General features: G+C 38.0%; 2 protein-coding genes and 1 non-coding gene across 6 annotated transcripts; 1 reads left to right on the top strand and 2 right to left on the bottom strand.

The window, feature by feature from the left end:
- Positions 1 to 7,166: 7,166 nt before the first annotated feature.
- Positions 7,167 to 7,748, bottom strand: LOC122274720. The gene has a single exon (XM_043083728.1). It carries the CDS (start codon positions 7,746 to 7,748, stop codon positions 7,167 to 7,169), a length of 582 nt encoding a protein of 193 aa, XP_042939662.1.
- Positions 7,749 to 13,146: 5,398 nt separating this feature from the next.
- Positions 13,147 to 25,469, top strand: LOC122319059 (protein GET1-like). 4 transcript variants are annotated; one of them, XM_043136935.1, is made up of 7 exons: positions 13,147 to 13,470; positions 19,688 to 19,767; positions 20,149 to 20,219; positions 20,634 to 20,704; positions 20,791 to 20,872; positions 22,049 to 22,098; positions 24,915 to 25,469. In XM_043136935.1, exons 1-7 carry the CDS (start codon positions 13,360 to 13,362, stop codon positions 25,002 to 25,004), a joined length of 555 nt encoding a protein of 184 aa, XP_042992869.1. In that variant the 5' UTR covers positions 13,147 to 13,359; the 3' UTR covers positions 25,005 to 25,469. The 4 variants fall into 4 exon arrangements, with proteins under 4 accessions (XP_042992869.1, XP_042992872.1, XP_042992871.1 ...); XM_043136938.1 differs by lacking the exon at positions 24,915 to 25,469 and adding an exon at positions 22,994 to 23,263 and having other exon boundaries at positions 13,150 to 13,470; XM_043136937.1 differs by lacking the exon at positions 24,915 to 25,469 and adding an exon at positions 22,539 to 22,891 and having other exon boundaries at positions 13,150 to 13,470.
- Positions 22,993 to 23,125, bottom strand: LOC122274883. The gene has a single exon (XR_006228422.1). It is a non-coding gene; the product is annotated as a U6atac minor spliceosomal RNA (small nuclear RNA).
- Positions 25,470 to 27,077: the final 1,608 nt, after the last annotated feature.

Genomic DNA, 27,077 nt, shown 5'->3' with positions numbered 1-27,077 from the left:
GACAAACTTTCTTCTTTCAGAGTTGCACAGTGAACAAAGAACTTGTTCCTCTTCTAAAGGGAGGCATATTTTTAGAATGGATATAGTAGGAAGAATGTGATGCATGACCTTCCAAAGGAAAATTTTTAATTTTTCTTGAATCTTAAGCTCCCGTAGCTTTTTTCCAGGTATCTACTGAGTACTGCATTTGTGGGAAAATTTGAGAATTGATTAGAGCAAAATAGACTGATTTTACAGAGAAATTTCAAGAGGTGTGGTGTATCCAATTAATCTTATCCCCTATGGAGGAGTAGTTATAAGATTAGAAATGAATTGTAAGAATTTCACTAACAGAGTCAAGGGTAAAGAGAGCTTAAAGAAGAAGGGCGTTCCATCTTCTAAGCTCTTCGAGGGTTAACTCTGCCACTTTCATATCAGACTCAATGTTTGGTTTGTTTGGATTAGGGAGAGGCTTAGGAGTATGCAAACCAGGGACTAGGGATCAATCCAAACTCTTGTAGTAGTTCCATTATTGATTTGAAAACAAAGACTATCCCTAACAAAACCTCTTTGCTTTAGGGGGGCTTTCCAAAATCAGGAATCAGTAGATTTACCACTCATTTCAAGGAAAGATGTATTCTTCAAATATTTGCTGGTTAGAAAGTTTTCCCAAAGACTATTTGAGTTATTAAAAAGAGAGCATGAAAACTTTGATATGAGAGCTTTGTTGAACAATGAGAGTTTTTTGAGACCCAAACCACCTAATGATTTAGGCAAGCAAATCGATTTTCATGATTTTGGGGTGAATTTATAAGTGTTGTGATTATCAATACCCCACTAGAATCTACGAAAGGAATTTTTCAATTGTTTTCTGATTGTGATTGGCATCCAAATGGTGGACATGATGTAAGAGGGAATTGAACTGGCCAATGATCTGATCAGTGTAGTTCTTCTTGCCTGAGATAGGATTTTTGCTTTCAAACCTTGCAGTCTATTTTGAATTTTTTTCCTTAATCTCATGGAACAAATTTTTCTTTGTAGCACCAATGTAAAGAGGGAGTCCTAGATATCTAAGTTTATGAGGAAAGATTTTAAAGTTCAAAAATTCTCTTATGGTGCTGTTTGAGGTGTTCCTGTTAAAATGGATGGAAGACTTTCAAAATTTATTTTCTGGCCAGACCAAGAAGTGTAGGTGTCAAGGCATTGGGCAAAAGCTTGTGCATTTTGAGAAAAAGGTTGTCCCAAAGAGGATGGGGTCATCAGCAAATGAGATGAGAAAGAGAGGGTCCTCTTCTTGAAAAACTGATTCCTTCTATTGTATTGTTTATTTCTTCTCTAAGGATCAATCTTGAAATCACTTCAATGCCAATAATAAAGAGAAAATGGGCCAGGGGGTCTCCTTATCTTATACCACAAGAGGGATGAAGCAAACCAACAGGGGATCCATTAATGATGATGGAATATGTTACAGTAGAAATGCATTCTTTAATCCAATTAATCCAAGTTTGGTTGAACCCTGGATGATTGAAAATAGAGAGAAGAAAGGACCATTCCATGTTATCAAAAGCCCATTCCATGTTATCAAAAGCCTTTTCCATATCAATTTTTATGGCCATTAGTCCTTTCTTATCTCTCTCTTTTTTTTTTTTCAAAAAATAAAGATTTATTGGGCTAGGATTGTGTTTTCTTGTATTAATCTACCAGAAAAAAAGCTGTTTGGTAAGGGGAAATAATGCTTGAAGGAATTGTTTTAAGCCTACTAGCAATAATTTTTGTAATGATCTTAGAACAGCAATTAGAGAGGCTAATAGGCCGGAACTGATGGACAACATTGGGATCGTCAGTCTTAGGAAGAAGAGCAATGTTGGTATGATTCCATTCCTTTAGTAATCTGCCTTGAGTAAAGAAGTTATTGATGGCAGCAAGAATATTCTCGTTAATTACATCCCAATAGAATTTGCAAAAAAGGCCAATGAAGCCATCAGGACTAAAGTTTTGAAAATTGTACTGTATCAGCTAAAATTTTCTGTGTTTACCGTGCAAGCACAGTAACCAGCATGGGAGAATGTTACATTTCGTACTGGATCAAATACAAGCCGGTTTCTAGTATTTCGACCGGTATATGAATTTTGGCCGATATTTAAAACCCAATTAACATGAATCAGTGGTATGGCAATTTGGTAAATAAACTTGTTGACAATGGTGTTTTCGTAAAGGTGAACTCAAAAGGAGGGACTTTTTCGGTTTTTAATCTTTTCAAACCAAAATGTGGGGCTTTTGCCTTTTTTGATTTCTATAAAACTAACAACCACTCTCTCTCTCTCTCTTACTTTTGATTTTTTCAAAATATTTTTAATCACCAACATCTGCTTCTCGTTCATTCAAAATTACAATGCATTAGTACACCCATCAAACTATTGTTCTAGGATATTATCATATTAAAAGCGTCTCTCTACTGACAATAGAAAAGCACTTGCAGGTCCCTCTCCAATACAACAACATTCACATTTTAAAATCTATATAGGTCATTAAAAATTAAAATGCTATATGAGTCATTAAAAGTATGTTTGATTGGTAGTTGTAACTTAGTAGTTGATTGTAACTTGGTAGTTGATTGAATTGATTCTATTAAAATTATTGGTAATTTGTATTGAGAAATATATTATTGAGTTTCTCTTTATATTATCGTTATTTTGTAATATAGTTTATATATAATTAATTTATCTATATAAACTATTCCAAAACAATACATCAAAATAGTACCGGTATTAAAATATTTCGTTCCAATGCCTCGATCAAAACAGTTACCGAAATGGTATTCAAAACTTTGATCAGGACCTAGGGCTTTTTGTAGAAGGTGTTTGGCCAATGATACTCAGAATATCTTCCTCTAAAGGAATTTGACAGAGAAGGTTATTGTTAGAAATTGTTATCTTATTAGGAAAAAGAGTTGCAAGATCTTCAGAGATTTTAGGATTGGAAGATGTGATTTTTTTTTTAAATGATCCTGAAACTTTTGCTTAATGGTGGTAGGATTTGATGTCCATTGTCTCGATCCTATTTTTAGACAATCAATACTATTATTTATTCTTCTTATAGAAGTGGAAGCATGGAAGAATTTAGTATTGAGATCAATAGAGGTTAGCCAAGTGACCCTAGATTTCTGGCGCCAAATGGATTCCTCTCTTCTTAAAAGTTCTTCAAGGTTTTCCTTAAGATTATCTTCCAACAAGATGGAGTTAGGAGTTGGATGCTGAGTTTTGATTTCAGTTATTGAATTGTTGAGTTTTTTTTATGTCAGATTGAATGTGACCAAACCTATTAGTATTCCACTGTTTTAAAGCAGTTTTTGTGGCTTTTAGTTTCCTAGTTAGGATGTATGCAGGGGTACCTGTGAATTACATGCTCCAAGCCCTTTTAAAAACCTCAAAACTTGAAAGACTTTGGAGAGTTGTGAGAATTGGTGGTGTCTAGAATCATAGAAGAGTGATAAGAGGCTAACCTTGGGAGATTTTTTATGGAAGCATTAGGAAACAAGTTATTTCATTGAAGGTTTATGACTCCTCTATCAAGCCTTTCATGACTCCTTTATCAAGCCTTTCTTTGATGTTATAAGGAATGCCTATTATTAGACCAAGTAAAATTAGACCTGAAAACCCCAAGTCTATCAACCCATGTTTTTCCATGAAAAGATGCAGCCCTTTTGGAGTTGATGAATTAACAATAGGTCTGCCCCCAATTTTTTCAGATTGATTAAGGACTGAGTTGAAATAGCCTATTGCTAACATAGGACCAAGATAAGCTTCAGTTAGAGGGTTAAGAATGTCCCAGAAATGATTCTTTTACGTGTTTTGGGAAATGCAGTATACAAGATCAAGCAACCATGGATTGCGCCAAGGATTCGATTCGAATACACTAACATAGATAATATTTTACTAGAGATATATACAAGGTCGACATCCAAGCCAGGATGCCACATAAACAAAAGTCCTCCCCACTTCCCAGACGGGGGAAAATGTACAAAATAGGAAAACCCTAGCCTATTCACAACAATAGCAGTATTTACATACATCACAAGGATTTTAGAGAGGAAAATTGCATCAAGATTGTGATTCTTGATATAGGCCCTAAGGTTTTAATTGCTCGAGGTTGGCCTATACATCAGCAATTTCATGTCAAAAGTATCATGGATAAGATGGTGGTAGTTTAGACCAATGTTTTGAATACCGTACCGGATGGCGTACTGGTCAAGACACTAGAACGAAATATTTCGGTACCGATACCGTTTCGGGATAGTCGATATATAAATAAATTATATGTATAAATATATATAAAAATTATATTCTAAAATAATAGTTTATATATGAATAATTTATACATAAATATATATATATATATAAATTATAAATAGTTTGGTATGAATTGAAGGTCAAAAAATAAGCTTGTAGTTTGAAAAAAAAAATGAAGACCGAAATATCGGCCGGTACAGACCGGTACAGGCCGAAATATCGGCCGGTACGATCGGTACCGACCGGTACGAAACAGGTACAATACCTGTACCGGACCAGTGGCCGGTACGAAATATTATGGCCGTACCGGCCGGTACAGTACGGTATTTAAAACCATGGTTTAGACCCTACCAGATTGGTTATTGGATTAGAGGGAAACAAATTCGTAGGTAAGGATTGAGAGTTGTTACCCGATTCATCTTCTGTTGGCTTTTTGTAGGGATTAAATCTATTGTTCTTCATAGTATGCATGGTAGCTCCCTTGTTCTTCACAATAGCCTTGACTAGATGAGCATTTTGTGTATGCCTTGAGATTTCTCTTATTGAATTCCTGATTTGCTCTCTTTTGATATGCAATCTCCAAAACTTTCTTCCTCTTCAATGGGAGCCATTGTGATTATAGAACTTAGAAAATATTTTTCTGTGGGGTTGGGTTTTGCTCTAATTCTAGGTGAGTAGCACTTCCTCTTCTTCGTGATATGTGTTTCTGTTGGTGATTTTGTGTATCGGCTAAGGGATCTGGGCTTGCTGTTTTTGTGTGGGCTGACTAAGAAGTTTTGAGGCTGGGTTGGGTTATTTTCTTCGGGGTATAGGTTGAAAGCTATACAGGGTTTTTCAAATGGGCTAACAAGAAGTGAGATTTTATGACTGAGGGCTTGAGTTTTTGTTAGGCTTTGCTAGATGGGTTAGTTGTGTATTGGGCCTGAGATGTTTTGAAATTGGGCTATTATCTGTTTAAAGATAGATGATTCAGGTTTGATTGGTGGGGGTATTGCTATCTTTTGATTGTAGTCTTGAAAACTAATGTGGGGATTTAAATGAGGAGTCTCAGTTTGGAAAAGTGGTTGCAGGGCTTCAATGTTTTTTCCTAATTTGTGAGTGCCAGTCAGAACCACTTGTGCAAATGGGGTTGGATGGTTTGCTGAGTAGGGTAAATTGATTTGACTATGTGGGATGGCTACTTTTTTATTGGAGGGTAGCAGTTTAATTTGTTGTCTCAAGATTTCGGCTCTCATTAAAAACAACTAAGTTGAATGTTTGGTACCTTAGATTTTCGCCACGTGGACACGATGATCTGCATGGGATTTCTGTAGTTTTGCATGGCTAATTTTCTGGGAGAAGATGAACATGAGCATTTCTAACGGTGGAACTACTACTACCAATGAAGGGTTTAAAGGGGAAGTTTTTTTTTTTTCTTCGTTGGGCTCAAGGAAAATCTTTCCTTTACCTTTAGATAGAACTTGAGTTAAGGGTTGTTCACCAGCTGCAAAACTTGCTTTGGTAGGGTTTTCTTGGTGTAATAGTTCTTTGATCCTAATGGGACGAAGTGATGCTTGACTTTCAAATAATTGTGGTTCTAGTTTATCAAGTATCACCATTGATTCTTCAAGTCTTGTGCTTTTTTTTTGCTCTTGACCTTCTACTCTCAACCATTGTCCATATGGGAGCTCAGCAACATTTTCAAGATTGATGGGGCATGATTGATGAACGTGACCTAGGCATCCACACATGTAGCAAAACTCAAAGAATCTTTTATACTTACAGGAAATTTTTGCTGGGTTTCTGTGGAGCTGTGGTAAAAAAAAGCTATCGGGAATTTGTAGTGTCTATCTTAACTCTTATCCTCGTAAACCTTTTGATGGTAATGATAGAGGTTGTTATGGGATCAATTTCCAGCAAGTTTCCCATTACTTTACCGATTTTGTTTGCATTTCTCCACGTCATCATTTTCAGAGTCAAACTGTGAATTTGCACCCAAAATGTCGAGTACCTAAGGTCTATTTCATTTAGATTGAAACTTGGTTGCCATTCTTAAAGGATCATATATTAACCTTTAAAATTTCAGGGCCTTTGATTAAAAACTCTGTTTTTGTCCTGAGAGGTAGGGAAGGTAAATAGGAAGGTGTTGGTACCTAAATCTTCTATGATGAACCATAGGATAAAACTCCAAACTGCCTTTATGGTGGTGTGGAATGTGTGTTTATTTAGGGGTTTTGATGAGATTAGTTTATATCTGAGGGCATGATTTGAGACTATTTTGGCTTCTTTATGGCTAGCTCAAGAGTAATGTCGTCCCATGTAAGAGCTTCCATTTGTGATATAATGAGATTAATATCTGATGTGTCTTGCTTCATGATGGATGGAAATGATAGGCGAGCTGGAGAAGGTTGACTGGGCTAGCATATGGGTTTGTGGGATTTGTGGGAGATGATTCAGGTAAGGAAGAAATGAAGGTAAAAGGAAGGTAAGGCAAGGTCTTTGGAAGGGACTACAGAGAGGTGAGAGATAACCATTTAGAGAGAGAGAGAGAGAGAGAGAGAGAGAGAGCGGATTTCAAAACATCCCGAGTAAGTTATATCTACTTTAAAATAAAATATAATTTTACAAATTAAAATATAATGTATATTAATTTATAAATTTATTTATTTATTTTTATTTTTTTTGAAAAGAACATCTCAATTATATTCCTTATGAATGATCTGTATACAAAGTTTCCTGTATAACAAGATTCTGTATCTCTAGTGGAACACTCTCCATCCAGATCCTTTCCTCAACTATGGACAAAGAAATTTTTGCTAGATTATGAGCAACCTGGTTGCCTTCTCTATGGACATGTTGTACTCTCCATCTTGATCTATTCCTTAATACTCCTTTCATGTCTTCTACCATTTGCTCGAACTACTCCCAATTTTCCTTTTCGCTGTTAACAGCCTTCACAGCAATAAGGGAGTCACCTTCAAATATTACCTTCTCAAAGTTCAGTTCTGCACACAATTTCATAGCTCTCCATAGTGCATGTAATTCTGCTACAACTGGACTGCAGCACACTCCCCTTGAACTGCATAAAGCCACCAACACCTCCCCCTTGTCATCTCTAACCACAACACCTATCCCTGTTCTTTCTTCTTTCAGATTCACTCCCGCATCCCAGTTTACTTTCACCACCTCATCACCTGGAGCCTTCCACTTGACTCTTCTTCCTGCTGCAGGACATCCCTTCCCCTTTTGATCACCTCTCTGTGCCAACTGAAACTCCTCGAGAGTTGCTTCAGCTTGTTTAACAACAGCACTAGGACTACCAAACTTCTTTTCAAAAAGAAAGGTGTTCCTTCTCAGCCATACTCCTCTCATCACAGCTGCCACCCACTCCACCTCATCTTTATTCAACTTTTGATATAGATTTTTCCAAAGCTCCATGAACTGTACCTCAGTACTTGCCCACTTCTGCACCGAGCTTTTCCTTTCTGCCCAGACATCCATAGCCCCTTTGCAACTCCATAAGCTATACGTGACAGACTCCACCTCAAATTCACACACTGGACAAATAGGATTTTTCACCACTTTCCTTTTAAACAAATTCCATCTAGTTGGTAGGCTGTCATTTAAAGCTTTCTAGAGAAAAACTTTAACAACCCCCGACACATTCAACCTCCACACCCCCTTCCAGTCAATACTGATCCCAGATGACATCTCACCACTTTCTCTTTTTTTCCTGCTCACCTCTAAATGATAAGCACTTCGCACACTAAAAATCCCATCTTTCCTAAGACCCCATATTTGTTTGTCAGGCATACCAGATTGACTGATAGGAAGGCTGCAGATAACCTTAGCCTCATCTTCATTAAAGATTTCCCTAATCAACTCTTCTTTCCATACCCCTGAGGGGTCAATTAATTCTTGAACTCTAGCCTCCTTACTGAGCACAGTATTTGGAGTTTGAATACAATGAGAGACCATGGTTGGGATCCATTTATCTTCCCATATTTTGATGCTATGTCCAGTGCCCACTCTCCACACTAGACCTTCCTTCAAAAGTCCCATTGAACTCCACAAACTCTTCCAAATTAATGAAGGTCTGTAGCCTAGCTTGGCTTGTAGTAGGTCTGAGTTTCTGTAGTACTTATCTTTGAGCACCTTTGCAGCTAGGGATCGAGGATTAGACAGCAACCTCCAACATTGTTTTGCTAGCAAAGCAGAGTTAAAACTCTCAAGCTCCCTGAATCCCAATCCTCCTTCAGCTTTTGATACCCCCATTGCAGGCCAGCTTTTCCACTGGATCCTCTTATCATTTGCCTTATATCCCCACCAAAACCTTGCCATAATAGCAGCTATTTCTGTACATAGCTTCTTTGGTAGCCTGAAGACATTCATATAGTAGTTAGGGATAGCTTGAATGACTGCCTTTAGAAGTACTTCTTTCCCAGCTAGAGATAAAAGCTTATTCTTCCAATTACTAACCCTTTGCCAAACCCTGTCTTTAATACACCTGAAAGAATTATAACGTGACCTTCTAACCATTACTGGCAACCCCAAGTACTTTTCACAGTTCAGTATTAATCTGGCCCTGAGCTCCTTAAGAATACCCTTCTTCACATTTGCCTTTGCATTCGGGCTAAAAAACACTGTAGTTTTTTGTTTATTGAGACTTTGACCCGAGGCCAATTCATATAATTCCAAGATACTTCGAATTCTTCTCCACTCAATCCAACTTGCTCTCCCAAAGATGATACAATCGTCTGCAAACAGGAGGTGAGTCACTCTAGTCCTACCCCTAGCCACAGCCACACCCTTTAGTTCCTTCTTCCTCTCGGCCTGATTGAGCATAGCACTTAAGCCTTCAGCACACAAAAGGAAGAGGTAGGAAGACAATGGATCTCCCTGCCTCAACCCCCTAACGCAATCCATAATCAATTGTATCCATCTATCACCAAAACCCAGCTTTTTCATAATTTCTTGAAGGAAATTCCACTCTACTCTGTCATATGCCTTTGAGATGTCTAGTTTAAGAGCCATGCTTCCCATTTTATCCTTCTGTCTTGTCCTCATGGAATGCAGTACTTCATAAGCAGCCACAATATTGTCTGTGATTAACCTCTCGGGTATAAAAGCACTTTGATTGCTTGATATCACTGCACTCAGCACTGTCTTCAATCTATTAGCAAGGACTTTTGCAATGACTTTATACATCACGTTGCACAGACTTATTGGTCTGAAATCATTTACTGACTTTGGCTCCTTTATCTTGGGAATTAATGCCACAAAGGTATGATTTAATCCACTATCCATCCTACCACCATTAAGAAACTGCAAAGCTGCTCTACACACATCCTCCCCAACAATACCCCAATAATTTTGATAAAAACATGCCCCATATCCATCAGGGCCTGGAGATTTAAAGGGGCCCATCATTTTTAAAGCTTCCACCACCTCCTCCCTTATAAATTCCCTCTGCAGATAACTATTCATTTCTGCTGTAACCCTACCCTCCACAGCTTGTAGACAGGTGTTAATGGTTCTATTTGAAGGTGCGGCAGTAGTATATACTCCAGAAAAAGGCTCCCTAAAAGCTTTAGCAATCCCATCCTGATCTATCTTTAAATTGGCATTTGAATCCAACACTGATAGAATCAGGTTCTTTTTTCTTCTCTGGTTGGCACAGGCATGGAAGAACTTTGTGTTCTTGTCTCCCATGCAGTACCAATTCTTCTTTGCTCGTTGCTTCCACTTTAGATCTTCCTGCTCCAACAACACTCCCACTCTCATCTGAAGTAGTTTAAGTTCCTCTACATTCTGTGGCCCTTCTTGTTCCTGCACCCCTTGGATTTTTTTAGTCAGCATCTCAATATCCTTTACCCTGTCTTTATCCTTCCTTCTAAACCACCCTTGAAGAACTCCCTTGCATGACATCAACAATTTTTGTATTTTTTTTATAGGGTCCTCTCTCAGCCCTTCCTTATTCCAACCCACCCTTACTAGTTTTTCAGCCTCTTCCTCCTTTATCCAGCTTGCCTCAAATTTGAATGGACATTCCCTTCTCCCAATCTTTCCTTCATATCCCAACAGAGATAATAAAATAGGTACATGATCAGAACATCTCCCTGCAAGACCCTCCACCTTAACCTCCTTATACATCAATCTCCATTGGTTATTTGCCACACACCTATCCAGCCTTTCTTTTGTGAATGTATTATCTTTGTGTCTATTACTCCATGTAAAAAAACCACCATGACATCCCAAATCCGAGAGACTATTACATTCTAAAGCCTCACGAAATTGTAACATCTGATTTTCACTTCTTTGATTACCCCCACACTTCTCTGCCTGTACCAATACTTCATTGAAATCTCCAGCTACACACCATCCCTCCTGGTTTGATGGCCTTATTTTCCCTAACAAATCCCATGACATACTCCTTTTACTTGCATCCGGATGGCCATAAAAGCCTGTAAAAATCCATTCACTCCTCCTTCCTTCCTTCTTTATCAACACACTAATATGCCACTGAGAAAAGTTTACCAGCTCAACCTCACTCTCATACTTCCAAAACATGGCAAGCCCCCCTCTTCTTCCTATCGGATCTACAACAAAACAGCCATCCATTTGTAATCTCCCCTTCAGACTCTCCACCCTTCCTCCATTCACCTTGGTTTCCATTAAGAAAACCACACTGGGCTGCTTATCCTTTACCATAAGGTAAAGATCTTGAACTGTCCGAGGGTTCCCAAGCCCTCGGCAGTTCCAACTCATTATTTTCATAATACCTGGCGGGGCTACATCACAGCCACCGCCTCACAGAAGTCCAAATTAGACTCTGCACCATCATCAGTTCTTGCCTTTTTTCCTGCTATAACCATCTCCAAATCCATTTCTTCATCCACTAAGGATCTTTTGAAATTAGGCACTGGAATACGTACCTCCGTAGTTTGATTTTTCCCTCTAGCTCTTCTTTTCCATCTTCTAGTGTTTTCATTTGTTTTACCTCTATCACCTGTCTCCTCACATTGTGCTCGATCCACCACTGTTTCCTGATTTGGTCTAACTGAGTTTGGCCTCTCCTTGACTATTAAACACCCCTCCTCTTCTTGTAGATCTGACCTGTCCTGGCTAGGTCCCTTTAACTCCCTTCCTCCATCACCCAAACACTCTATCTCCCCTCCCGATTCACTTACCACCTCCCTATCCTTCTCAGACAAAAACACAAACACCTTCTCCTCCTTATTCTGTCCATTCCCTTCCATAACTTCCTCTCCCTTCTTCCCCTTTCCTTCATCACCTTCCTTCTTTTTGTTGCCAAATGTAGTTCGATCACTCTGTTTTTTATTCACCACCTTTGCTCTCAACCACGTGCCATATTGCACTACATCTGAATCTCCTTCCTTCATACAACCATCCTTCCCGTGAACAATACGTCCACAACCGAAACACATCTTAGGTAACTTTTCATATTGAAAAGGTACCCAAAGTTTACCTCTCATTGTCTTTACATATCTTCCCCTAGCCAATGGATTCTTCCAGTTACATTCAACTTTAACCCTCAAACACCGTCCCCACGCCATTCCATCTTCAGTGACATCCACATCAATTACCTTTCCAATCGACTTCCCAATCTGTTCTCCCATCCCCTTATTCATATATCCCAGTGGGAGGTTATGCATTTGAATCCATAGATCTGCAGTGTCAAAATCCAGCAAGTTAATTGGAGTCTCACCATCATAGTCCTTCAAAACAAACAGGTGATTATCGAATAACCACGGACAACCATCCAGCACTCTGTATTTATCTCTTGAGCATGCCAACGTTATAACAAAGCAATTGAATCCGATCTCCTCAAAGTCCAAAGGCTTCCTCACCCTCCAGATCTTCTCCATCGTCCCCTTCACAATTTCCTTCCCAATTCTCCTCATCGAACACACTTTCCCTACAATACTCTTTTCTCCCCTTTCTCTTATACTTTCGTCTACTTCCTCATTCACTTCAAGCGGCGTATTCTCATCTTCATTTAGCCGTAACCGACTCCATACCTTAGCTATTTCTTCCATCACTACCACTGTAGTGAGGAGGAAAACCACCCTTCACCTCCCTCCTGCGCAGGAAAGAAAACGGACTGAACTTCACCTCCAATCGCCTCTCAGCAGACGGTTACGAGAGAAGACTCATTTGAAAACTCAATTTATAAATTTATTTAAAACCCATGTGTGTTAAAGCATTTCTAAATGCCATAAGAATTTAGAAATGCTTTAGTTAACCAAGATCCTACAAAAATAATTTTATAAATTAACATATTTTATATTATACGTTGAGTACAAAATTATTTTATTACAAAATAAATATAATATATCACATTAAATCATTTTAATTTGTAAAATCTATTTTATAAAATTTGGTGGTAGCGATTCTCATGGCATAATTACCAATTTGGTGCTTGAGTTTCGGTTTGATAGTAGAGAATTTTGAGTTTTAAGATGAAATATTAAAATATTATATTTTAATATTATTATTGTTTTGAAATTTAAAAAAGTTTAGAAAAAATTAAATTATTTATTATATTTTATATTAAAATTAAAAAATTTTTTAATGATGATATGAAAATTTAAAATTTAAAATGAGAATTTTTAATTATCAAAATGAACCTGAAAACATAAAAAAAAAAAGGAAAAAAAAAAAAAGCCGATACGGAGCGAGCTTAAGCATTAGGGTAGTGCTAGGGCCACCGCTGGAGCTCCCGCTAGGCCAAAAAAATTTTTTTTTTTTTTATTTTTTTTTTCACATCATTTTTTTAATGTTTTTAAATATTTAAAAAAATATAAAAAATTCATAATAATATTAAACAATTTTTACTTAATCACTAAGAAAAAAGAAAAAAGAAAGAAAAAAAAAACTGGGAGCGGTAGCTCCCAGCGGGATCCCCCAGCGGGGGATCTAGCATTTTCCTAAGCATTAACCCCCAAAAAATAGGCGCAGGAGATGAACGGACCGGGCTCTTTAACGTTGTTACGGCCGCCCAGCCATTAACCACAATCTCCTCGTCCGTCTTTCCTACATCGCCGCGTACGAAGCGACCAAGATCAGCGAGAGAGAGAGAGAGAGAGAGATGGGAGAAGAAACCCTAGGACATCGAGGCTTGCTTGCAGCTCCTCTGATCTTCACGATTGTTATCGGCTTCCAGTTCCTCTCCAGATGGCTTGAGCACTTTAAAAAAAATGTACATTCGGATTCTTCTAGCTTTATTTAAAATTTGATTTATTTTACTCGATTCAGCTTCTCTCTAATTTAATTAAGGTTTCAACCGATTTTCTATATTTTTGTAATACTAATATTTCCATGAGTTGGATGATGGGTGCGATTAGAGATGTATTGTATTATTGCTCACAAGAATCTGGATAGATTGGACTTATAAAGAAAACAAATGGTTGATTTTACATCACATTGAGAATTTTCCTTGAACAAAAATCTACTCTTTACAAAAAAAGCTTAAATGAATCTCATCTTCAATTTAGCAGCTCAATGCGCTCGTATGTGTATGGGTGTATATAATGGCTCTTAAGTCTTGACTGCTTTAATTGCATGCTGGTCTTCCCGGGGAAAGATTTTGCTCTACTCGCTCCCCATGCATTGTTTTTCTTTTTTCTTTTTCAAAAGACAATACAAAAACTAAACTTTTTTAGGATATTACCGAATACTACACCAACTGCCACATCGCCTCATGCACAGCTAGAAGAATCAGGAAGCATGCAACAGAGTTCTCAACAAATTGCCAAATAAGCAGTCTGCAATATGTATAGTTATTTAGTGGCATTTAAGTACAATAATTCTTGTATAGCGCAGTCAATTCTTTCTATAAATTGGTTACTGTACAGCAAAGAAATAAACACTTTTACAGAATTTATCGATACAATTTTCTTTTGAGTCTTCATTGTCATGCTCTGTTTCTTTTCTCTTTTGCCGAGCACAGACCTTGCCAACACCATTTTTGCTAACTCTGACATGGTATCAGAGCGGTGAGAATGACTGCTGACGATCCTTCCACCCCCAAATACACAAATCTCACTGACCCAACCAATCCTTACAAACTTGAAACCTCTGATAACCCAGGAACGGTGCTAGTCATAGACCTTCTCCATGCCGAAAATTACTCCACTTGGTCCCGTTCAATCCAATGTGCTCTTCGAGCCAAGAACAAACTAGGATTCCTAAATGGAACCCTCACCAAACCATCCACTACTGATGAGCCTCTTTTTGACCTCTGGGAAAGATGTAACGACATGGTTGTATTTTGAATTCAAAATTCCATTAGCCTTCCTCTACGCCCTTCAGTTGCTTTTGTCGATGATGCCCATGAAATATGGACTGAATTACAGGAGCCTTTTTCCCCACAAAATGGACCTCACATCTATGAACTCTGGAAGACACTAGCCAATTTATCCCAGGATGATGATACCGTGAATAGCTATTATGGTAAACTCAAATCTCTTTGGGATGAATTATCCATTCGTGATCCACTACTTGTTTGTTCCTGTGGCTCAATGAAAACTCTTTTTGACTGCTACCAAAGAGATCGTGTGATTCAATTCCTCGTGGGTCTCAATGATTCCTACTACAATGTACGTGACCAGATAATGCTCATTGACCCTTTACCTCCAGTCTACAAAGTGTTCTCCTACATCCAGCAACAAGAACGCCATCGGTTGCTTACTTCTTCAGCTCCCAACCCAGATTCCCTTGCTCTAGCAGCTCGGAAACTCCCCTCTACACCCTCCCATAATTCTGGAAAAAGGGATAAGCCCTATTGTACACACTGCAAGATTACGGGTCACACTTTGGCCACTTGTTTTAAATTTGGGAATGCTGTAGCTCCGGTTTGCACTCATTGTGAGATGACTGGTCACACTATGGTGCGTTGCTACAAGCTCCATAGCTATCCTCCAGGCCACAAACTTCATAAACCACAAGGAAATGTCGTGTCATTTGGTTCCTCTGATTTTGAAGACCATTCTGATCCAAATGTTTCGTTGACTAAGGAGGAATATCAAGATCTCACAGCCTTGTTGCACAGCAAGAATCCTAATTCTTCACCATCAGCGAATCAACTCCAGACAGTTATCTCTAACCACCCTCACTCCGCTTGTGGTAACCCCGTTTGTTTATCTACTTCTTCTAATATTTTCACTTCTTGGATCATCGACACGGGGGCTACTGATCACATGATATGTAGCCCCTCCCTCTTCACCACCATCACTGTAACCACTTCATACTCTGTTAAGCTTCCTAATGGAGAACTAGCTTTTGTCACTCACATTGGTACAGTGCAAGTGACAACAACTATTCTCCTCCATAATGTCCTTTCTGTTTCCTCCTTTACATTTAATTTATTATCAGATTGTAAAATTGGACACCAGCTTAATTGTTGCCTCATTTTTCTTTCTAATTTATGTTTCATACAAGGCCTTTCTCCATGTACAATGATTGGGAAGGGTAGCATGACACATGGGCTTTACCACCTCCTCCAAGACCCAGTCTCTCCTCCAGCTTTAGTTACTACATTGTCTCAAAATTTTCATTTGCAAAATTTTATTTCTGCTTCTGTACAACCCTTTGACAGTGTTTTTGATTTATGGCACTGTCGGTTGGGTCATCCCTCTCATTCCCGAATGCAACTCATACATGATTCTTATGTAATTACTCAAATGAATACAAAGACTATGTTACCTTGCTTAGTTTGTCCTCTTGCCAAACAAACCCGCTTGCCTTTTCCTTCTAGCACTCATAATACAACTGCTTGTTTTGAGATTATACATTGTGATTTATGGGGGCCACACTCCATTATAGCTCATGATGGTAGTCGTTTTTTTCTTCCCGTTGTTAATGACCTCTCACGCTACACTTGGATTTATCTCCTGAAAAGGAAGTCTGATGCACACTCTTGTATCAAGTCCTTTTGTCACTTGGTCACCATTCAATTTAATTCACAAGTGAAAATATTGCGTAGTGACAATGGCCTTGAATTTTCCATGACTGACTTTTAATCTGACTAGGGCATTATTCACCAAAAATCTTGTGTAGAAACACCCCAGCAGAATGGCTTAGTTGAGCGCCACCTTCTTCAGGTTGCTCGTGCTCTTCGATTCCAATCTAGTATCCCTTTGTACTTTTGGTCAGATTGTGTACTTATTGCCACCTATCTAATTAATCAAATCCCCACCCCTCTCCTCCAAAACAAGGCTCCCTACGAGATACTTTTCAACAAACCTCCTTCATACTCCCACCTCTAGGTCTTTGGTTGTCTTGCCTTTGCTTCCACTATTTCACAACACCGCCACAGATTTGACCCTTGCAGTATGCAATGTGTGTTTCTCGGATACCCATTTGGTGTCAAAGGGTATAAGTTAATTGACCTTGACTCACCAAATTTTTGTTTCTCGTGATGTTATTTTTCATGAGTCCCTTTTCCCCTTCCATACTCTTTTCTCTTCTTCCCACTTCACGTCCCCAAATCACTTCTTATCTTAACCTACCAGACCCTGACTCTAATCCTTCCCCCATCACCAAATCTACCTTTCCTTCTACTGAAACACAAACGTCATCACCTCCACCTTTACATTCCACAACAGCGCCCTCACCCACTTCTCCTCTCCCACCTCGATGCTCAACCCGACCACATCATCCTCCTACACACCTCAACAATTATGTTTGTCCCACTCTCATCACTCCACCTACTTCCCAAACCATGATTTCTTCTCCCTTGCAGGTTGCCCGTGGTCCTACTGCCTCTTCCTCATCTTTGTCCGCGGAAATACCCCGCTCTTCAGGTAAAGCTTTTCCCCTCTCTTCCACTCTTTCTTTCCATAAATTGCCTCCTCTTATTATGCCTTTGCCTCTACTATTTCTTCCTTTATTGAACCAACTTCATATGGTGAAGCTATTAAAAATCCTAACTGGTGCGAGGCTATGCAATCTGAAATTTCTGCTCTTGAGCTCAACAATACTTGGACTATGGTCGAATTGCCACCTGGTAAACGTGCTATCAGCTGCAAGTGGGTATATAAAATCAAACATCACACCGATGGGAGTATAGAACGCTACAAGGCGCAGTTGGTCGCCAAAGGTTTCACACAACAAGAAGGACTCGACTACACTGAAACTTTCTCACCCGTGGCCAAATTAGTGACTGTTCGAACCTTATTAGCCACTGCTTCCATTCAAGGCTGGTTCATCAAGCAATTTGATGTTCAAAATGCCTTCCTCCATGGGGATTTAGAAGAGGAAGTTTTCATGCGCAAACCTCCTGGTTTTTCAAACGGTCCTTCATCTCATGTTTGCCGGCTTAGTAAAAGTTTCTATGGCTTGAAATAAGCCTCGAGACAATGGTATTCTAAATTTTCTAATGCCTTGCTTACTTTTGGTTTTCAGCAATCCAAGGCGGATTATAGCCTCTTCACTCACATGGCCAATGGTTCCTTCACTGCACTCCTTGTGTACGTTGACGACATCATAGTTGCCAGCTCTCACTTTAGGGTCCATTGCTGTCCTTCAACGCTTCCTCAACAATCACTTTCGAATCAAATGTCTTGGGGATTTCTAATACTTTCTTGGCATTGAGGTCGCTCGTTCTTCAAGGGGCATTTCTATATGCCAACGTAAATATGCTCTAGATACATTGGCCGACGCTGGTTCTCTTTGCACTCATCCTCTCAAACTGCCAATGGAACAAAATCTGAAACTTAGCAAAGATGATGGACAGCCTCTCTCGGACCCTCTTCCTTATCAGAGACTCATTGGTCGATTACTCTACCTCACAATCACTCAACCTAATCTCAGTTACTCGGTATGAAGATTAAGTCAATTCATGACAGCCCCCACATCGACTCATCTTCACGCTGCTCAACAGGTTCTCTGCTACATCAAAAACGCACCTGGACAAGGCTTTCTCTTCCCCTCCACTTCCTCACTAATTCTCTGCACCTACTCTGATTCGGATTGGGCCTCATGCCCTGATTCTCGTCGCTCAATCACAGGTTTCTGCATCTTCCTCGGCACTTCTCTTATCTTGTGGCGATCCAAGAAACAAGCTGTCGTCTCTCGTTCCTCAACTAAGGCCGAGTATAGAGCCATGGCAACAGCTTCTTGTGAATTGCAGTGGCTGTCCTACATTCTCAAAGATTTGTACTCTCCATCTGCCTACCAATTAACTTGTATTGAGATAATCAAGCCGCTCTCCATATTGCTGTGAATCCAGTATTCCACGAGCGCACAAAACATATTGAGATGAATTGCCACCTTATCCACGACAAGATCCAAGCTGGTTTCGTTTGCTCTTGTCACATTCAATCCTCCTTTCAGCTTGCAGATGTCTTCCCTAAGGCACTTCCTTCCTCCCAGTTATCCAAGATGGAAAAAGAAAATATCCATTCTTCATCTTGCGGGGGGATATTACCGAATACTACACCAACTGCCACATCGCCTCATGCACATCTTGAAGAATCAGGAAGCATGCAACAGAGTTCCCAACAAATTGCCAAATAAGCAGTCTGCAATATGTATAGTTATTTAGGGGCATTTAAGTACAATAATTCTTTTATAGCATAGTCAATTCTTTCTATAAATTGGTTACTGTACAGCATAGAAAAAGACACTTTTACAGAATTTATCAATACAATTTTCTTCTAAGTCTTCATCTTCATGCTCTGTTTTTTTTCTCTTTCGCCGAGCACAGACCTTGCCAACACCATTTTTGCTAACTCTGACATAGGACGTTGACGGTACCTAATTTTATTGATAATTCCTCTCTTGTGACGGAAAAATACTGTGGTTACAAATAAGCTTGGTACAAAACCTCCAAAAATGAAGCTTAAAAGATTAAAAAAAAAAAAATCTAAATAAAACTAGAGCAGTATCAACCCGTAAGAAACAAGTATACAACAGAACATCATAGCAACATATTATTGTTTACATCTCAAGTAGCAGCACCCAACTTTCTCATGCCTAAAGAAAACCTTCACTTCATTTGGAACATTGCAGGGATGAAAATAATGCAATGATGCTCCTCTAGCTCCTCTTTTGCCAAAAAAATCAGCAATGCCATTTACTTCTCTAAATACATGGTAAACCCAAATAGAAAAGAATGCCATGAAACTTATTATGTCATCCCAAACATCCAGAATAGACAAATATAAGCCCCTTTTGAAGTTTAGCCAATTCACAACCAGTAAGGAATCAGATTCCAAGTCAACATTTTGGAGTTCAAATTTTCCTATCTCTCCATGCAATGATTGTCTGTTGTGCCAGAACCAAGTAATTACTCCTATTCTGGATATTCGGAATATATTTTCCTGTTGTTGTCAGTGGCCCATGAAATTCAATTTCTAGTTAAGTTTCCCATTCTTAAATGATTTGTTGATTTTTTTCATGTGGTTTATTTTCAGAGAGGATCCAAGAGTGCTGTCTCAATCCAGTTGCGTGGAGAGATAAAGCAACTCTTGAAAGAGGCGAGCTCCTTGTCACAGTGAGTAGTTCTAGAGGTTTATGTGAAGTCTATTCACCCACCTTCCCAGCTAAATCTCTCGATAAAATATCATTATGAACGTTTTTATGCTTTGAAGTACCGATGAATTAGAACATATAAAACCCAAAATGAAAGAGCATATGCTTGAAGTTTTTTTCAGGCAAACAGGGAACGCTAAAGCTAACCATTTCAAATAAGAGTTTTAACAACTAACTTGATAAAACATTTCATAAAGTGTTTTTTAGCAATTACTGGTATCTGACTATGCATCCTGCATTTGTTATTTATTATTCCTAAATTTAGGCTTGTCTTGTATCCATTGTATATAACTATATGATTTGCTGTATATAACTATATGATTTGCTCCTTGGTTGATCACAGGCCATCCACATTTGCACAAGCTGCAAAACTAAGGAGGTTAGCAGCTGCCAAGGAGAAGGAACTTGCAAATTGTGAGACTATTTGCAGCTTGGCTCATTCACTTATATTTATTCATCTTTACGCATGAAAAAAAAGTTATATATACTCATGTTAAGGACATGTCATAATATATAGAAGTGTCTTGAATCTAGTTTTGTGAATGAGCTATTGTGCTGTTTTGAAAATTGCTTGCTATTTTGGAGCTATGTGGTTCATTATTTCAAGTTTTCAGCAAACCTTCTTAGATTTATCATGTCAACTGTTATCTTTCAATATGCTTATGGCGATTGTTGACAGTTGCCCACCATATGTCCATTGTGCAATCCTTAAAATGGGAAAAGAAAAAAATCAAAGAACTTTCAAGAGAACATTGCACTGCATGTGTGGAGGTTTTTATGTTTTATTTTTCCCCTATATAATGCTTCTAACACTTGACCGTTTTCCAGATCAAGAATCAAAGAGCAAGGAAATGAAAGTGTCTTATGATTTGTATCTGAAAGTTCTGTTTCTTTCTAAGGTGCTTCTTGAGCATTTGAAATTTTGTCAAGTTAATTCCTCCCTTGTTTGAGTTCTGAAGAGTCTATTGGTTTTGTTGTATCATAGGTTTTTACCTATTTTGTGCTCGTTTGCTGGTTTTGGAGGGTTCCTGTTGCAACTATATCTGAGCAACTTGTGCAACCCTTCGGTAATGCCTTTTGCCACTCATCATTTTACCATCTTCGCTTCTGCCCCTGAAAATATACTTGATGGACTTGCAGTTTGATTGATCAGCTCAGTGGCAGTGGACCCACGTTGTGCTCATTGCCTAGGCCCCAAAATTTTTTGAAAATTCAAAACACCCTCTAGATTTTATTTATAATTCTATAAATATAGATGGCTCCCCCAAAAAATTTATAATCCCCATATGCTCTCTAAAATTTCAATATACCTAAAAATGCCTCTCTCCAATTTTTTTCCTATAGTCCCAAAATTTTGTATAATTTCTATATATTATCTATTTTCAAAGATGTGGCCTCATCAAAATTAAATAAAACTAAGTATAGCGGAAATAATAAACTTATTAATATTAATTCCCAAAGTATTTTGTTATACAATATTGGGCTTCTTAATAAGGAATTCAAAGTGAAAAAACAGGAAAAATCATTAGAGGTTGATTATCTATATGAAAAATAGTTAAGAGGTTTTATCCTCTAGACTTCATTGACTAAGAAAAATTTTATTTAAGGTCTCAATTATAGCATTATATGTTTAATGTGACACAAAAATATCTAGATTCTACATGAAACTTGATAAACTAGCTTACATACTAGAATGAAAGATGACATTTTAAAAGATCACTTGATAGTTTCTATGAAGAAAATAAATTCTAAATATTTAATTACAAAAATAAAAATGGATGAATATTATTCCATGAAACATTATCATTAGAAATCTGAAACATATATTAAGTTGTGTTTTTAGAATTTTATTGCATTGTGTATGTAGAAAATTATCAAGATCTAATTTTATAGATAATTATGTGTTTTAAGATTTTTTAATCTCTTTTTATTTTACATAAATGTGTCACACGGTAGAAAAGTTGGACCCCCCTCAAAATAATCGCTGGTTCCACCAGTGGATCAGCTTATGACATCCTTTTATTTACTGTTGTAAGATCAGACTAGCTGAATGTTTGGGAAAAAAAAGTTTCAAGGTTTTTCAAAAACCAAAACAACTTTTACAAGAAGCCTAAAAAATTATCTTAAAAAAATTTTCAAATTTGCCTTTGGCAAGCTGAATATTCATCAAGGATAAAATCAAAAATATTTGAGACTTCCTACCGCATTCTGAACTTATGTGTTTGCTTCTTTTCCCTTTGCAGGGAGGGTGTTGTCTTGGAGGGCTGGAGGTACCGTAAACAACAATGTTATGGTAAATAGCCTCTAACTTGTTTTCTTTTCTTATTATTTTTGTGCACACTTTACAATAGAAACCTATGCAGAGAACTTAAAATTTGTTTCACTAGTTCTCAGAAATGGCTGGGCCAGCACTCACTTCCCATACCTGTAGTAGTGCATCTTTTTTTAACTAGGGCTGAGCACTGCCCCCTACGGGCAGGTTTCAGCCTACCCTGGCACCTATCTGCCCTCACTTCAGTAGTGGCTTGCCAGTCCAAGGGGTATGGAGAGAAAGCGGATATATATATGTATATATCATAATATAATGTTAAATGGGCGAGTGGTATCGAAAGCTGAAACCCTTAAATCTTACCCATCCATCCCTTAAATCTTACCCACCCATTTTCCGTCTTTAAAGATTGACCCCTCCGTCCACGTAATGGGTTGAAAAATCTGCCCATTACTCTCTCCCAGGTGGGTGACTCTTAGCAGGTGGGCGTCTTTAAAAAAGAGTTGCAATGTAATTTATTTACAAACAGATGAACACCCTGTGCAACCCAATTACTGAAAAAGCAATGGAGAGAGTTATCATGGTAACTGCTAACAGATGTACAGGGTTGGACAGCTCTTAGTGCTTGAAATTGTGTATGGACCTACATAATCACATAACACACTTTGGAACCATCTGCTTTGATCCTGGTGCTAATAGGTTTTGTCATCTTGTTCTTTTATTGGAGAATAGGTGGTCAGGACCACTTTAATCGGTGGAGGTTCTCAACTATCATGCGTAACAATTTTTTGCATGTGTAATGTATTTAAGTCAGATATATGACAAAGTACACGCTCATGAGGCCAAACCTTGCATAAAAAGTTATGTCATGAGCATAATTGATTACTCAGTTGAACCTATATATTTCTTTTTGGGTAAGAGAGGATTTGGTTAAAAGATCCACCTTGAGGAGTTGGGAGCCTCAACCATAGGCGCTGGTAACTGGTAAGGCCAAAGGCTGTTCCCTGCACTGTTAGGGGAGATGCCAAACATGTCTCCCTTCTATGACTACATATATATCACTCATCTATAAAATTAGGAAAGTATTGTGTGAGGTTGAATTTTCTTACCAAAAGAAAGAGTCATCTTTAATGTATTCTGATTCACTTTGGGTATGTGAATGTTGCTTCTGATGGGCCTCCCGTTGTGACTACAGGTTGGGATAATACCTTGGTTAATATTGTCTACCAGGGTTAGCAAATTTGTTTGTCGACTCTTCAAGTAGAAAAAGTATAGTGGTGATTAATTAGCATCTTGTCATCAGAAATTGTGTTATCTTTGTTTCTTTTCCCGAATTTGAAGAAAGAAAATGTCTGCACTGCCATTGCTAGTAACGAGGTACATTGTTTTATTGATATTTATTTGGAATGCATGGAAATCCATGTTATAGAGTAGTGAAAAATAAAATTAGTATCTTGTTAAATACATTTCATATCTTGGTAAATGAAATTCCAAGTAGTGCTGCCTGTCTATTGCAAATTTTATTCTAGAAAGAATGGCATCGCTACTCGATAACATATATAATTTCATTATAAGACATTGTGGCATCCCATAATTTTTGTTTTGTTTACACACACATATATTACACATACGCATTTATACACGCGCACATGCGACAATCAATATTTCTTTAAGTAATCATTCCGAAGAATGATGGTTTTGTTTTCATTTTATATTTTTTGAAAGAAAGTAATGATAGCTTTTTATTGAGAGAAGCTTCCAACCGGTCGGGTGTGTATTACTCTTTTACACCTGCAAATGAGGAACTACCAAGTAGGAGTTGCAACAAAATCGAATTTACACCCGCACATAGGTGATTGCCTTTTTTCTCTTTCAGTGATCTCTTCCCCCCCTCTCTCTCGTTTCCCCCACCCACGTCGGCTGCTTGTCGTCAGTCGATCTCTCTCTCTCTCTCTCTCTCTCTCTCTCTCTCTCTCTCTCTCCAAGCAAATAAACCAGCACCAACGTGCTATCAGCGCACAAAATACTGTAAATACTCGCAATAAACAATAGAGAAAATCTTCAAAACGGTTCATCTGTTAATCTTTAATAAACAGCCCACCAACAGTTAACTTACACGTAGCCTCCTCACCATTCATATCCTATGCCTCCACCACACGCACGCAAAGGATCCATCCCCTCTCATTCTCTCCCTCTCCCCCATAACCCAGATTTGCGAAATCAGCCACTCCCCCTCCCTGCCACCCAAATCGCTTCCTCTCTCCGTCGTCTCACGAGCCACGCGGCCCACTATGCATCCTCTCTCTGTGTCGCACGAGGCTGCTAATTCATTCTCTTATTTTTCCTACAGATTTCTAAAGTCCTTTTGAAAAAGTTGAAATTGCAAAGCACAACTGAAAGTGGAGTATGACTCATGTCTCGGTCTTATCTTAAACAGAGTGGGGGGAAAGCTAAAACCCAAATCTGAAAGTATACTGAAAGTCTATCACCCAAAAACTAATTCTTTCAAATTCTGAAAGTATGGTCTGTTGAGACAAAGACAAAAAATAGATTCTTTCAAATAAAACAAAATGTGTGTGCGCCCAGGTGTTTTTTCCTCTCTTTTATTTATATATATTTTTTTTGTATCCAATCCTGACAATTGGTTGTCTTGGTTTTCCCTTAACCATCGGTGGGTTATTAAAGAAGCTCCTGGAAGTTTTGTTTGATTACAAGTGAGAATTGAGAAGTTTTATGCGAACACCTTCTATTTTTACTCAATCACCCCAAACTTTATCTTCAGATTTTAAGATACATTATCATTCAAAAAATTATTTGTCAAATTGCTTTCAAAAATACAGAGCAAGCTTTTAGACACTGTAATGGCGACATCACAACAGGAGCAAACGAACGTGAGGGGTGATCCAGAAGGAGCAAGTTTGAAGAGATAAAAAAACATACTATCAAGAAGCCCAGCAAACAACGGCAAATAAAATGGGGGACGGAGTTGGTCGATAGCGGAGATGGGCGACGGCGGCAGAGAAGAGGTGATCCAGCACACAGGGAGTCGAACGTGAGGTGTGGGGGTACGAATGTTGCTATGGAGAACAATAATTTAGTGTGATGCATTTCATTTTGCTTAGTGTGAAAAATGTAACGTGTCAAAATCTGATTGGCGGCTGTTAATCCCTCTTCACCAGCCCGACCGTCCCAAATCGTTACTCTAAACAATATTGCCATCAAGCAAAGCATAAAGCCTGTCTCCGTCACTCTCTCTCCTCAAGTGTTCTAACATTCAACAAAAAGCTTAATATTGATCTCTTCTGTGCTCTTTAGCAGTATATCTTTCTCCTAAATCATTTTTTCTCAGTTGGCAATGGTTCAGTAAAAAAAGTCGTAAATCGGCCTGATCTTAAGCTTTTATTAACATCCTAAGCAGTTTGTTGAGAGTGAGGAGAGAGAGAGAGAGCTTGCTGGGATTTAGAGAGAGAACCTGCATCACCGTGAATAAATAGATGGCGCTGGAGAGAAAGAAGGGGAAAGGGGAGAGAGGAGAAAGAAGAGAGGAGAGGAGACGGGAGAGAGTGGAGAAATGAAAGAGGATTGATTGAATACATTAGCGCACACTTCAAATCACATAAATCTCATATTTGTTGAGAACTTATTTGCTGGTGTAAAAGAATGCTAAACACCTAACCGGTCCCGAGCTTTTCCTTTATTTTAAGTTGGGTACGCAAGTGTCGTTGCTTGATAGGTTGTAAGTGTGAGATTGAGATTTTGGGGTGGGGGGAAGAGGATACACAGTGCGAAGATGAACTTTCATTAGAGCTAGCGTTCTTTGGTTTTATGCCGATAACTTGATGAAAATGCAACATTAGTAGAGTCTGTTAGAAAGACTGTATGTACGCATGAGATTGTGAATCCTACAATCCTGATAGAGGAAGGAAGACCTAGAGCAAAGCAGCAACAAGAAGCTGTGTTGCAGCTTCCTTTTCCCATATGCTTAGATGGGGGATCTGGTAACACATCAGCCTCATTTTATGAACTTGTAACATTTTTTTCAAGTCTAAGCCTATGAACTTATAATTTGATAATACAACTTATGAACTATATTGAATATTCTACTTTTTTCAAGATTAATTTATGAAGGGGTTGAGATTAAAAAAATTTATTTGTAAATTTGTTTATTGACCCATTATAGAAACTGTCGATGGGTAAGTTTATCACATCATTAAAACAGGTTAAGCTCTGGCCAGAGGTTTTAACCATATTCTCCAACCAAAATTGTGGTTTAATTAGTTTGGATCCAATTTTTGTCTTATCAAAAATTTGATATGCAGTCATTTTTACGTACTCTTTTGCGCACTCCACTGATGTGATTGGTTGAGTATTAAAAAAATTGATACAGTCAATCACATCAGTGGAGTGCACAAAAAATATGCAAAAGTGACGTAGCATTACTCTTTCTAATATAGCATGGATATATTTACTGTGAAAATGTCTATTATTTTTTACAATTTTCTAATATAGCAGGGATATATATATATATATATATATATAAATTTATTGTGAAAACCTAGATATTCCATGAACTAGAAAGAAATTCAATGTCATAGCTTTGCTTCCATGAAAAAATATTTCCAAAATAATAATTTTATCTTTTTAATAAAGTTATTAATATTAAAAATATATAATAATATTATAATATTATTAAAAAAATCAAATATTATTAAAATATATAATATTATATTAATATTTAGAGTTTAAAATAGTTAGTCCAATATGGACTAATCTAGTTAGAAGTTCATATTATGACCAAAAGACCACGTTGGAGTTTCATTTTAGACTTGGCAATGACTAGCCCCTTGCCAATGCTCTTAAATCTAAGATCCCAACAATCCACGTAACTAGGGAAATACAATGGATTTGGATTAAAACACGTTTTAATTTGATAAGATACGATTAATAAATTGGTCAATTTCGGGTTAACCACAATATCTGCAATCAACCTATATAGTATGAAT

This window comes from Carya illinoinensis, chromosome 8 (assembly GCF_018687715.1).
Source record: "Carya illinoinensis cultivar Pawnee chromosome 8, C.illinoinensisPawnee_v1, whole genome shotgun sequence".
In the NCBI taxonomy this organism is placed as follows: domain Eukaryota; kingdom Viridiplantae; phylum Streptophyta; class Magnoliopsida; order Fagales; family Juglandaceae; genus Carya; species Carya illinoinensis.
Note: the sequence above shows the minus strand (reverse complement) of the source record. Positions and strands in the feature narration are given on the sequence as shown.